The 14,444-nt window shown below is 42.2% G+C and overlaps 1 protein-coding gene across 10 annotated transcripts in view; it reads right to left on the bottom strand.

The window, feature by feature from the left end:
* The window catches only part of astn1 (astrotactin 1), a 366,216-nt gene that overhangs the window by 13,666 nt on the left and 338,106 nt on the right, over nucleotides 1–14,444 (bottom strand). For all 10 annotated transcript variants that reach the window (XM_031874553.1, XM_031874560.1, XM_031874561.1 and 7 more), the window contains 3 exons: nucleotides 4,719–4,854; nucleotides 1,573–1,673; nucleotides 93–276 (listed from right to left, as the gene is read on the bottom strand). In XM_031874553.1, coding sequence (XP_031730413.1) covers nucleotides 93–276; nucleotides 1,573–1,673; nucleotides 4,719–4,854 — 421 coding nt within the window. The remainder of the gene's footprint in view (nucleotides 1–92; nucleotides 277–1,572; nucleotides 1,674–4,718; nucleotides 4,855–14,444) is intronic.

The following is a 14,444-nucleotide window of genomic DNA, read 5'->3' as shown; positions in this document are numbered from 1 at the left end:
TGTATATATATATATCACGATAATATTGTTATCGTTAATTCCTTTGGCCGAGATCATGGCGTAGTGGAACTCTGATAAGGTGACAGCCCTACCTGGGTCCCAGCTCATCCTCACACCTCCAGGTGAATTCCCCGAAGCTCTCGTAGCGCTGGTTGTAGTGGTAGAGCACGCGGTGGAGCGCGGGGGCCCCCAGGTCCATCAGAGTGTTGTAGGCCGTCTGCTGCTCCTTCCCACTGGTGTAACCATTGTACAGGTTGTAGATCTTGTCGGCTATTTCTGGAGGAGCAAACAAGGTCATGGGGTCAACACTATACAACTTCACATAGTATCAAGGCGGCCACTAATGGCGGTTGGTTTGTGCTACGAAAGGGCTGCAGCTAAAATAAATGTTTGATTCATCTGACAATCATATGGTCCATAAAATGTTCGTAAAAAAAGCAGAAAAACGCTGATCCAAATTTCATGAAGCCCAAGGTGACGTCTTCAAAAGTCTTCTTGTGTATGACGCACAGTCCACAACCCAGCGATACTCAGGCTAGCATCACATAAACACAGGGTGCTGGATTTAAAAGTATTGGATTTATCGATTGCTGTTGGGATATAAAAACTATTTAGATACAACAAAAATATTTAAAAACCAAATGACCTAGCCGAGCTTCAACTGATTATCGGAACACTTGCTGAGCATTTTTCTGTCGATTCATCTCTTTATACTGCAGCCCCACTTTGCATTTTAGATTAATAAGACAGATGTGCTTCTACATGCATATCCAGATATTTATAACAATACAATTGAAATGAATCATTCTTAACAGATCCATCTAAAACCAAAGTGTTTTTTCTTCACATGGGATATGATGTTTTTATTTCATGAGGTAAAGAACTCATCCACCTGTCCTGGTTAACAAACAATAGAAATATGTTCAAAAACAGAGCCACAGAGGGGACATATTGTATTTCACACCATTCATGTGTTTCCATTCAGTAGAATCAGCAGCATAAACCAGTAGTATCACACTTCACTGGTTAGAGCACTTTTTTCTGCAACGGCAGGATCCGCAATCACATCTTTGCTATAAATCTCGCTCTGGTTCATACAAGATTTTGACTTTCAAACTTCTTAAATTTTTTCGACTGTATGGAATAACAATTACATTTTACTTAGTCAATATCCTCATGGACTTGTGTTTTACAGTGTCCATAACAGTCCTATTCCAGAGGGGGAAGCTCTCCCTGTGACTTTATGACTCGCTCTATCAACTCATCTTCAACATCTGTTTTGTGAGGTCTTGAAAGATAACTGCAGACAGAAAGAACCAACGTCTGTCCTTTGAGTTAGCTACTCTTATATTTTGTTTCTAGAAAGTTGAGAAATATCATCTCCCCAACTTCATCTCTGACTGACTATAGTCCATAACTCCAATAGTCAAATTCACACGAAAGCGGCAAAATGCATGCAACAGTGGAGTTAAACCTCCACTGTTGGAACAGTAAAAGTCATCCCTGAGCCACCTGCGATCACCTGGAAGATGATTCACCTCTCTTGACTTTAGCACACGTCTCTCTCCTCACCTTGTGCTTTGACGTCATCCACGGTTGGACACGGCGTTTTGATGGTGACCTCACTTGGACTGGAACGGCGCCCGGTGTTGTCTACCGCCCACAGCCGGAACCTAGACGCGTGTGAACACGCATGAAAACGGATGTTTGTGATACATGTTAAATCTAATCTAAGTGATAAATCTACGGTCGTACAGATCCCCCCCCAGCAATTGGACTTCGATGACTCTGCTGTACCGGCATCATATCATCATTTCATGCAGTTGTTAATTATTTTTCAAACTGAAAGCTTGCATTACCAATGCAGGACTTGCACTAGTGCCAGACTGGCAACAAGCACTTCCTTCACAGGGCTGATAACTTGTCACTTCACTGAATGAATATCTCCACCTAGTGAGAAAACCGCAAACTGCATCCACCTGCAGCACCAAAGATTTGCAAACGGTGGCTAAAGATGCATCACGTTTTCATCATCGGCATGGAGATATACGGAGATATCTTTCTCAGATTGCAGTTAGAGATTGGCACACTCCACTGAATAGAGATACTTGACATCTCCAGAGCAACACACTTTAAACCTCTCCAAATGGTCTTAACTGTTGCGGAGTATGTTTTCTGCGTTCTGCTTACATTACAGCATGTGCACTTCTCCCCAACACAATACATTCCCCCCTCTTACAAAGCACCAATCCAAAGCCTTGTAAGGGCTCTGCTCAGTCCCAACAGAAAATATAGTGAGTGAGCAGAGCCCCAAAGGGGGAGACGACGCCTCTGCTCGGAGAGATGAATGAGCAGCCAGACAGGATGGAGAGAGCGGGAGCCCCGCTGCTGCCGGGATTAAAAGGGCATGCGTCGCTCCTCGCTCAGCCCACATACATCCAAACGGATTTTTCCCCTTCTTGATCTTTTTCTCTCACTCGCTCCCCTCTTCTTTCCTTCCTCTGCCCCGATCTTTGCCTCCGCTCCTCCATTCTTTCTTTCCCTCTCCACCTTAATCTGCCTCGTTTCCTCTGTACAAAGTGTGCGTGGCTTCCCTCCTGGCGGCCCGTCTGTGAGATAAGTGTCAGCATGTGTATGAGAGATCTGGTGTGGTTACATACACAGAACACATTTGGATGTAACATGGAGTAAAATCCAGTTTTTATTTGTTATTGTCCTATAATTTTATGGAATATCTTTGAGGGGACTACAAATTCATTTCAGACTCTCCTGATTTTAAATTGTACTTGCTAATACTAGACCAGAAACTCACCTTAGCTGTGACCCTTACATTAGTGCCTAGCTCTGAGATAACCCCGAATTACCTCGGTCGGTAGGCGTCACATCACACACATGTAGTGGTTAGTACGTGAGGACTTCTCTTGGAAAAGGCTACATGATGAAAATATGTTGAACTTCTGACTTGGCCTGTATTTAACACACTGGCCTTGCTTGGCTTCAAGCAAACATACACACAAGCATATCCAATTACAGAGAATAAGTCAGGTTCTTTCAGGTTCTGCATTGGAGGATTAAACTAGACTTAATAGATTGGGTTGACACAAATGAGCCAAGATGGTACACTAAGCCCATAGACTGTACATAACAAGTGGACATAGCCATCATGATGTCACCCGTTGGGTTGTGGACTACCGTTTTTAAAATTTGGCATTGTCGCCATCTTGTTTATATTTGGACGAGAGGGTGGAGCTGGGGAGGTATATGTATAGCTACGCCTCTATCCTGATTGACAGGTCGCAGTGGTAGCACCCCGTCAATCACAAGGACTTTGAATTTCCCCAACCCAATCACAGTAGCCCCGCCCTAAAGCATACTCTGCTTTATGGTCTATTTGTGGTCGACTCTAAATGGACCATAATGTACTAAATGAACATCATGCTGTATTGAAGAAGACTTGAAACTAGAGATTGAGACCACAGTGGGGCAACTGTGGCGGTTCAATCCCCGGCTCCGGCTCTGCTAGTCGCATGTCGATGTGTCCTTGAGCAAGACACTTAAACCCAAAATTGCTCCCATAGCTGTGCCTACGGTGTAGAAATGTGATAGAATCTGAATTGTAAGTCGCTTTGGATAAAAGCATCTGCTAAATGACTGTAATGTAATAAACTCATGTTTACAATGTTTGCTGAGGTAATAAATCAAGAAGTCTCATCGACTACTATACATACAGTACTGGAGGCGGGGCCTCTTTCTTTCCAGAGAGTTGCTCAGTGGCTCATGAAGCCCAAAAAGTTTGACAGCCAGGTATAAATTTACCTGGATCTTGTGCATCCATGGGACTATGGAGCAAGTGCACTAGCGTTTCCTTTAGCCCCGCCTCCCAGCAGCGAGGTCTGGGCTCGCTTACATAGACAAAATTAAAAAAAAAAAAAAAAAAAAAAAAAAAAAATATATATATATATATCCACTTAGTTACAGACTAAGTTAAAGATCTCTTTTCAAATGTAAGTCTATGAGAAAAATATTTGTCCTGCCCCGGAGACTACATCTTCTCTGTTAATACAGTCTATGCACATCAAAGGCACTATGTGTTTGGTTTAAAGTGTACATGATCTGAACGTGGTTGAGATGCTTAAAGGAGTAGCTGAGGCACTCATTTATCTCACCCACAGGGACATTAGAAGATCAATGTCCATTTTGTCTCCGTTTATCAAGACGGCTTGCTAAGTGAGGTTGCTAACGTTAGCCTAGCTTGGCGTATAGCTTGTTTCATGATAGCTAGCCAAAAACAAAAAAACAAACAGCAAACAAACACTGACGTCACAGAGAGAAAGATGTTTTCCAGAGATGATTTCTTGTTGGTTCTCAATGGTCTTTTCTGGAGCTGTCTCACCACATTAGAACAATTACTCTAATCTTTTCCAGCTGTGAGTTCAGAAGCTCCACCATTTTCTTTGTGCAATGCATTGTGAGACGATACTTTTCAGCAGCGTCACACTCAAAAAGTGTTTTTAGTCTGCATAGTGAAAATGTGAGTATACTTAATTCAGGCACAAACACAATACGTACTCATAACTTGCTTGGAATGAGTCCATTGTATAGAATTGGAACACTTTAGTCAAATTTGTGCAAATAAAGTGAGGCAAAGATTTGCTTTTTCTTCAACCTAAACACATCTGACATGTGCGGAAGCTTCTTTGAATACAAGAGGGACTTACATGTATGTGGTGTCAGGCTCCAGGCAGCGGATGATCATGCTGATGGACGAGGACAGGAGGTTGGGGATGTCCCCTAACATCACGCATGGAGACCTGGCCCCAGACAGGATGTCATCCACAAAGCTCAAAAGGGTCTCTGCGGCAGAGAGAGAAAGACACATCCTTGTTGAGAAGTCATGACTCACCCGAAGATTTCACCCCAAAGCGATTCATGTACAGTCTGAGATGAGACCGCTTGAAATGTAACGAATAGTAGTTTAGGGTTGTAAAAAAAGGTTTTTGTCCTGAAAAACTATTTCTAATCTGCTATTTTCTTGATTTTCTTTTTTCAATTTCCCATAAAGAGTTACTTCACTTTGCTTACTGTTATACAAATCAAGTTATTTAAACTTAACAACTTATCAAACACCTACTTACAAAACCAGAATTTTGAGCAAACGTCAACATGGATTTAGTGGATTTAGTGAAACATTTTTGAGGTAGTTTGAGGTAAGATCAGGGCAGCGCTGCTGAACAAAGTACAGGCTGACTGTGTAAACAGACATTTTACCAAAATGTAAAACAGATACTTTCCTCGACCACAAAAAAACCTTTGAGTACAGTATGTACTTGTGGGGCCTGTCCATCAAAGTACAAAGATTAGCTGCTGTTCATGTTGAAGGGCACCTTACAATCTACCTTCCACACCAGACTTTAGCTTCAAAAAGGTTTCTGTCACATCTAGATCTACCTCCCCCACCTTTTTACATTTGTCAATTACAAGGTTATAAAAACAATACACACCATCACACATTAAATAGGTATCAAAACCTTTAGAAAACCCCACAATTTTCAGTTTACATGTAACATATACATGTTACATATAACATGATTAAAAAAAGGTAATTTGCGAAAACATTTTTTTCAAACATTCAGCATGATCTAAAAGGCAAAAAGCATGTAAAAGAAGTGAAATTTAATAGAATAATACAATATTTAGTGCATAAACACAGGTACATGGGGCACACCATGACAGCCAGTCATGTTACGATCTCATTTAATCGATGGCATTAACTGTGCTAGCAAGATTTGTGTTCCTCGAGATCTTTTGCCTCAAAGGCAGTACCTCCTTCCCGGCAATAGATACACTGGAGAGACACAACCCAGTGGCCAGAAAAAAAAGTTGGCATTGTCTGTAAAATGACGACGTTTAAGAGCCAAAAACACGTTTCATAAATACCTCTCATATCACACTTGCAGAAACGCACAATGCGGGTTAAGCGATTGGTTGGGTTCATGAGCCAAAACTACTTGGCTACTTTGGAACAAAGATCCTTGGTTTAAAATAACATAACTGTAACGGGTGTAGTTAGGACCCAGGAGCAGTACGACAACACCAGGACTGGTATGATTTGAGTTCTTTATTTGTAACACACGACAGGCAAAAGATTCTCTGGAAGAATCCGACAGGTTTCTCGTGGTCAAGGACAGAAGGGCTGAGTAAGTTACCAGGACAGAGGCAAGGCGAGGTAGTCCGGGACAGGCAGGGTCGGCAACAGGGAATCAGTCCATGGGTGAGTGCGGGAAAGTTGAGCATGAATGCAAAGAACGATCTGGCAGTGAGTGTGTCTGAGGCAGGGGTTTAAATAGTGAAGAGGCAGAGTGAGCAGGTGAGAGTGATGAGCTGAAGAGGCGAGTGTGACTGGCAGGTGCACTGAATGAACTAATTAGGTGAGTGAAAGGTGGATAGAAGTGACAGAGCTGTGACAATAACAACGTAATAAGCGTAACAACGTAACATGTAAATGAACCACAACCTCCCCTAGCAGACTTTCTTTCATGATGTTATGTAACAAATGTAAAAATCAACATTTACTTTGGTTTCACAGAGGACAGGAACAGAGGTGTCCTTGGTGAAAGTCCTGCATTGGTTTTGACCCACCCATCCACCCCCGACCTCCTTATTACTACGTCACCTGACTTCCTCCTTCACTCCCGTCATATTTGCTGATTGAGACAAAAGGTTTAAAGTCAAACCGAAAGCTTGAAACCATAAACATATGTCCTATTTTGGCGTAACGTTTTTTGTTCTCCATTCAGTTGTCCTTGTTGGTGCATGGCAACATGTCTGCATGTTATAGCCTCTTGTGCATTCGTGGAAAAGTGCGACACCATTGGTGGGGCCGCGTATCTTTTGCCCCTTGCCCTTTGCTTATTTCTCGCATGTTATATTCATCATACTTTCAATAACGGTCGCGCAATGTACCACATAATGCGCTCTGACCGATGCAAAAAACGTTGACATTCAACATAGCTGTGGTTTGCAGTACAACATTACATCATCCAACATTTTTTCCTGGCGACCGGGCTGAGTGTCGCGCCATCTTAAGAATCAACTCAGGGAACAGCGAGATCCCTTTCCATAGCTGGTATCCAGCTAACCGTGCACATGCCCGACTATGCATGTGAAAACGAACATACCAGGCACATTATTGAACTTCGTCAGCAACAACACACCAATGACAGCCGCAAAGGCATCCACAGTCTGTTTACACGGCACTGCGGGGTTTCACAAGTGTTGATTGACGCCATCCAGACAGAGGTGTCAAGCTTTCTTAACCAGGAGGGTCTGAACACACCACTGGTGGAGAATAAACAGCACATTCACTCAAGCGCCCTACTAGGCTGTTTTTATACCTTATACGGGAAATACCGGACTTTTTTAGTCCACTGCTTTTATTCAACAGTTAAAGTTTACTTTGCAGATACAAATTTTAACATTCAAAACATGTGATCATCTTAATAAATGATGCATTATTTGAGCTACAACATCCAACTCACGTGCATCAGAAATTATAATCCAACAATTTTAACATGACTTTGTCACAATGTAACTGTGACCTGCTAATACTTCTGCGCTGTTAAATGTTGACAGCAGGACATTTAGTTTTAACGTGTGGTATTAGACTTCAGTAAAAGGGATGGAGGGTACACACCACTACGCGCTGAATGAGGGATAACACTTGTATACGCCTGAGACTCTCACAGAGAGAGACAGAGAGAGAGAGAGAGAGGCAACCCTTCACCTCCTCCTCCTTCATCACCTCCTCTTCAGGGCTTCTTTTACCCGCTGCCCTAGGCTCGTGGTGACACATACAGCTAGCTGTGTTTTCCCAGCTGGCACTGTGGACGTCAAAAAAGGGCACTTCGCCACCGATATGTGTGTTTCACTGTGAGGGGAAATAAACCTCTGCTTGGAAAATCCAAGTCTATTTGTGTGTATGTGTGTGTGTGTGTGTGTGTGTGCTCTGAGGTGGTCATCTGCGACCCCTCTGCTACACAAGCAGATCCTGTCCGTTTACACAACATGTGTGTGAATTGACGGACTCCCCGAGGTGGTCACCTGTGCCTTCCCTTGACAACAGCTTCCCCTGTGCCTTTTTTTCTTTTTTTTTTTAAATATGTCTTCGTGTGAGTGATGAAAGCTCAGAGGTGGTCACCTGCGTCTACCCCGTCGTAACCCCGGCCTCCGTGTCACCAGCTGGTAAACAGCAGGCGGAGGGCCACGGAGTCACGGGGGGAGCGAGCTCCGGGGTGAAAGAAAGGTGTGCAGCAGCTGTCAGAGAGAGAGACAGGTGTTTACCCGGCGAGGAGACTGACACGTGAGTGAAAGACATAAACAGCGCTTAGGGATGTAAATGAAAAGTGACATTGTGAGGCTTCATGATAACTTAGCATATTAATTGCGAATCCGGTTACGGAATGCGTGTTAGGAGGCGTATAAAAAGGCGACAGTGTCTGAAAATGTGTGGAGTAATTCTCTCAATTTCCGAGCAAACTGAGCTCTGAATGGGGAAACTCGAAACTGAGACTCGCATCAATCTTCGTGTACAGTTACAGTAGGAGGCGACTGTGGTAGAGCAGGGATGTCCTTCAATTAGGGAATCGGCGGTTCAATCCCTGGAACTAGTCCATGTCGATGTGTCCTTGGTCCGTAGCTGTGCCTATGTTGTATGAATGTTAGTTAGTCCTGACGGGCCATCAGTGTATGAATAGGTGTGAATGGGGGAATGATGACATGTAATGTGAAAGCTTTTTGAGTGGTCAGAAGACTAGAAAAGAGATTTACAAGTACAGACCATTTACCATTTAGGGGCCAGTCTCAGAAACATAAGCCATTCAGTTTGGATTTGTGAATTTAGCAACTACTGTATTTTGCACTAGTCGTGTTTACAATAACTGCCTGATGCTGCAGGCCTTTATGGGGCAGGGCCAGATCCTGTTAGCATGGGGTCCAGTTGCTACTTAGGAACCACAGTGGCTGTTTGGCTGCAAAGTCAAAACAACTTACTATAATATTTCTATATAAATACATTTATGATCAAACTGACGCATGTTCAATTACACAGACCTGTGATGGTTATGGAAAGTTAAAGTTACATCTCCTCTCTTGTAAAATTACCCTTTGCTAATCCCCTGCTGCTACTCCATCAAGCTAACAGAGATAAGTTACCATGGAGCCCACACTGTCGGTAACGGTATCCCTGCATAAATATCATCAACATTTTGGGAAAGAGAGAAGCAGACAGAAGGATCTACAATATGCGTTTGAAAGGATATATGCAGGATGTCAAACTGATTCCGGTTGAAAAGATAAAGATAGAAGCTAAAGTCTACAGATCACAGTGTAAAAGTGAACCACCACATCACCTGGTGATGGAAACAGAGGATAACGTTCCTGTAAAGACTGGTAGGTCTCTATTCACTGTTACGATCATTAAAAACTTTTATTGCAGCGCCTGAGGTCATCGTATATAACCTATAAGCCAGTTTAAATGTCTAGGGCTTTTCTTTTGAAAGGTAAGAAAGGAAGGGAGAGATCCTGAATGCACCGCTTTTGCCAAAGTTGAAAGCAGGAATAAAGTTTGCCGTCTTGGTTCAAGCCATGGAGCTTCCGTGTTGTTGTACAATAAGTGTACGTGTTTAATGTGTCCAAAAATCGACCTCGCTCTGAAAAAAAATTGACGTCGCTTTTTGAGAATGCCATATTCGTGTTCTGTCTGAGTTTGAAAAAAAAATATTGATGTGCAAATTAACAGCACAAAGAAAATAAATAAATAGCCCCCGTGGGTTAAGGAATGATCTTGATTATAAAAACCAACATGGACTGTTGGCAGGAGATGAGAGATCCACATCCGCCTCTTCTCAAAGAGCTTTTTTGTCAATATAACGTCTTTACTTCTGAGGGACAACAGTCATTATTCATGACATTGCTACAGGAGGTTGCTTGTCATGAAAACATAAAGTAAAGTCAAACAATCTTATGAATAATGCCATTCTGTCTTTTGTGAGGATGGCGTCATTGAACGGCATTAATCTGAAGTTTACAAGACTTCAAAGGCAAACAGTCAAATAAAAAAACCCAACCCGATTTATTTTAAACATCCATCAATGTTTACAGACTAGCCTCCTACTTCAACTTTGAACCTTCAATACTCGCCTTAGCCTGACCGCTCATAGCTGTTGCTCTTTCAGCCTTCATTGTTGCATTGTCGGTGTGCTCCCAGGTCTCAGAGGTTTGCTGTGTTCAAAGTGAACCAAAACGATAGCCAGAGCAACAAACACAAGACCCTAAGTTGCGATACACAGGAATTCTCCTCCTGTCCAGAAGAAAATCAGTTATGTTGCTCTCTTGAACCTTATTCCACGTTTGGCCTCACCTCAATCGCGGATGTCAAGAAACAAATTTTGTCTTTGGCAGTGTCAAATGGACTGTGATTAAAAAGTTGTTTGCCAAGTACACATGGGTGATCCATTTTCACTCACATTTATACTCACATCCCCGTCTGCTCTCACTCCTCAACCCACTTTCTCACATGTCGTAAAGGAGGGAGACTGGCTCAAAACCGACTGTTCATGAATCCTTTAACAAGTCATAAGCTCATTAAAACACAAGCGTTGGTGCAGATATGGGTATCTGAAAATACCTTTGAGCCTTTGGATCACTTTAGACTGAGGCGCATAACAATATTACTCTGTTGGTTTAAGAGCTGCCATCCACTCTTTATCTGTCCAATCTTTTCCTGTCAATCCCATCTTTCCTGCCAGTCTCCCCTGTTAACCACCTGAAGCAGCAGAACCTGCGGTACCGAGCCCAGTGAAAACAGTTTGAGGAACCCTGCTGGTTACTGTCATGGTGAGAGGAATGCTTTATGTGGGTGGCCCTGCTGGCCAGGAGAACAGAAAGCGCACCTAACTCGACTCTAACAAATATCTCAGTCAAAAGAGACGCTGTGTGCTGCCATGATGTTTATAGACATGACTCAACATCTTTTCAAAGAATTACATAGAAACAAACTGTTTCTCTACTGCGTTGATTGCTGACAGACAGTTTTTAAAAAAATGAAATTGATTCTGGAGGCGAATCAGAGCAAAACTTCACCCTTGACGGCTGCTGACCTGGCGAGCTTGTGGGAAGTACTGAGAACGGGATGAATCCTGAGAAAATAGCATGTGAAGAATTCTGACCTCGCGCGGATTACTTAATTTATAGGCTTAATTCCTGAGCCATTTTGTCATAATGAATCGCTGCCCAGGTTGCAAAAGTGTCTCCTATAGTTATAAGGATAGATGCAAAAGCCTCCTCAAGAATGCAACAACTTTACTAAAGCAAGGAGATCTTTGATTTACTGTGAGCAACAGCACAGAAAAAGAAAAGCCATTTCTCATCGTAGCATGGACACGAACACAATTGCTATCTATCAAAACCCTTATAGTCTCAATGTTAAGTGAGATAAAATATGACATAACAGAGAAATATGTCTTTTATATCCGTGTACAGATTGTGGCAAAACAGCAGCTGAATGAAACTGTTGGAAAGACAAAATGAGCCCATTTGGAGTAGCTCAGATTCTTCAAAACATATTGAAATGTATATTCTCTACAGTTGGTGTAACAGGCTGAGGAAAATTTCACACATTTCATCTCCACCACACAGGCTGGCCAGCTGGCTCGTCCGAATGACATTCATAGACCCGTTCAAGGTTCGGTTGGGAAGTGTTGTAAATCTGTCTTTAAAGTGAGATCAGTAAATCTGCTTGAGACAGGACATTCTAGCCTGATAGCTCCTGGGTGGGCATCAAAAGATTTCAGGCCATCACTCTGGGAGATACTGTGAATATGGAATTACAAGTATGATTTTAAAAATAAAATGTTGCCTATTTAAGATGTACGTCTATAGGCACTTCCACAAACCTGTTGGAAATAAGACAGACATCCATGAAATTGCACTTTCATGGATGCCACAGTCCAACTTTAGGGCTTTCATGTGGAGCAGCGGTTGACTACTATGGAGTAGTTTGGCTCCAGTTAGCGGCGGATCATATATGCCAATTATATTATCTTAAATAATAGTAATAATAGTAATAGTTATTGACCGCACATTAAACCCATCCTGCGAACTGCTGTCTACCGTGAAGTGCAAACGTTATCATGTCCAGCACGCTACCTTACAACCCACAGTGGTAACCCGGTGGTATTTTCAAAGGTAGGGGGCATGTCATCGCTTCGCTACATTACTTAGACGCGATGCAGGTCGCTTCAGTTGGTGAAGACTGTAACATTCACTCTGTGCAAGTCAAGATGCTGCTGTATCAAAGTGCTTTCTATTTGGATTGTGGAAGTTTAACACTCCAGCAACTCCAGCTAAACTTGCAATACATTTGCCGAACTCATTTCTCATGGTCATATCCTTTTCACTTGTTAAAGTTCATCATCCTGTTTGTAAAATGCAATTAACCAACTGTCGATTCCTTGCAATACACAAACTAGAATGCTCCTCCAAGTGTCCAGTTCCTTTAAATGAATCATCAGCAAAATGTTTTACAAATATGTTTGGAGCGTTATCCTCACTCTTTTATTTAGATATCATGCAGGTGCATATTCAACAAACCCTTGATAGGTTCCCGGATTAAAAATGGATCAGCTGGAAACATTCAAATGTTATGGATATGACATGGAATCTTCTACCAATTCGTGAGTTTTAGCATTAGCGTGCGCTAACAAGCTACAGCTCAATAATATCTCTGCCGACATTTATCATCATTTACCAGCTCACAAACTCCACAGTCAGCTGGAATTGAGAAGCATTTTGTTTACTTCTGTGTAAAATAGTGGTTTCAAAAATAACATAATCATTTTGAGTGCTAAATTTTAAGCTCCCTATTTACTGTTTGTTTGTTTTTGTTTATGCCGGGCAAATGGATCACCTGCTTTATTCTGTAATTCTGTTACCATCGCACTTTGTCAAATTTTGCTTAATTGTTACAACAACTTTTCAGCCTCAGTCGAGGGTAAAACTTATCATAACAATTGATGTTTTTGATGTTTTTATTAATTTAGCCGTTTCCGCTCAGGTTTTCTATACACAGATGTATACATATGTGTGTATAAACCGGCAGATAGAAACATACTTACTCTTGTGGTACAATGAGGTCAGCAAACATGACCAATGGTAACACCAAATGAACCGTCCCTTTGAAGATAATGGATCTGTGTCCGGTTCAGTGAAAGTCCCATTTGCAATGGAACATCATGTTCTATGCAGAGCAATGCGTTGACGTACACCGTGGAGACCCAGTCTTTAGAGCGGGAGAGACACCACTCTGAGGACCTTGTCATTCAGCTGGAGTTGTTTACCCTCAGCATTCTTACAGGATGATTTGTTGGAAAAATTAAGGATTGCCAGGAGACTGATGTGAGTTATGGGATGTCTCACCTTTTGAAGTCCTGCCTGCTGTCGTCAGTTCAGTTGTGCAGGCCTGGACACTGAGTGCATGTGTGTGTGTGTGTGTGTGTAAACCCCTCCAGCCAATCCTCTGCTGTTTTTCTCCCCTTAATGGAAAGGACAGGTGCTTTAAAGATGATTATGTTTTAACTGTGGAATCTTAATGTCTATTAGACCTGTAGTCCTATAAGGAAATAAAATAAATACACTTAAACAATAGTGTTAATTAACTCGCTTTCATGTATTTCAGTGTTAACACACACACACATGCTTATAATGGAAACATGTAGTTCCCCTGTTTCCTAAAAACTAAAAAACATTTTAGGATAAACATCCTTCTTTGTGAGATAAGAAGATTAATATAAATTTCATGCTTTAAAGAATGAGGGGATGGCTACAGCCCATAGAAGTTAAAAAGTAAGTGTTGAATCTAACCCACTCAGAAAGATAATGTTAGGTTGAGCTATTTCTTTTTTATTGAGAACATGTGATGAGGTGCCCTCTAGGATTCCATTCCAGTGGAGAAAATATGGTGATGTCCTCTTTAGGATGCCCTGTGAGTGGAGAAATATGATGGAGGAAGCGAGTAGTGGAGAAAATATTTTACAGTGAAAGAAGTCGTCATCCACTGAAGCAGAAGTCAGCTTTAGAGAGGCACATATCATGAACCCCATGAACTGAGAGGAGGGGGGAAAACAAGAGCGAGGCAAGAAGAGTGTGAGCGATCTAATGGGGGGTTTACAGTGCCGCACACACACACACACACACACACACACACACACACACACACACACACTCACACACGCTGCCTGTAAAGGTAAACACTTCAGCCTAAACGTTCTCCTCTCTCCATCCTATATCAGGTTTCACTATGGGCTGCCTGGGAATTCATCCACTACTGTTAAAGCAGACAGCTTCCTTGTAACTAGCTGTAATTGGCAGCTACACCCCCCCCCCCCCCC

The sequence above is a fragment of the Anarrhichthys ocellatus genome, unplaced genomic scaffold, assembly GCF_004355925.1.
Source record: "Anarrhichthys ocellatus isolate YVR2014 unplaced genomic scaffold, GSC_Weel_1.0 scaffold82, whole genome shotgun sequence".
Classification (NCBI taxonomy): domain Eukaryota; kingdom Metazoa; phylum Chordata; class Actinopteri; order Perciformes; family Anarhichadidae; genus Anarrhichthys; species Anarrhichthys ocellatus.
Note: the sequence above shows the minus strand (reverse complement) of the source record. Positions and strands in the feature narration are given on the sequence as shown.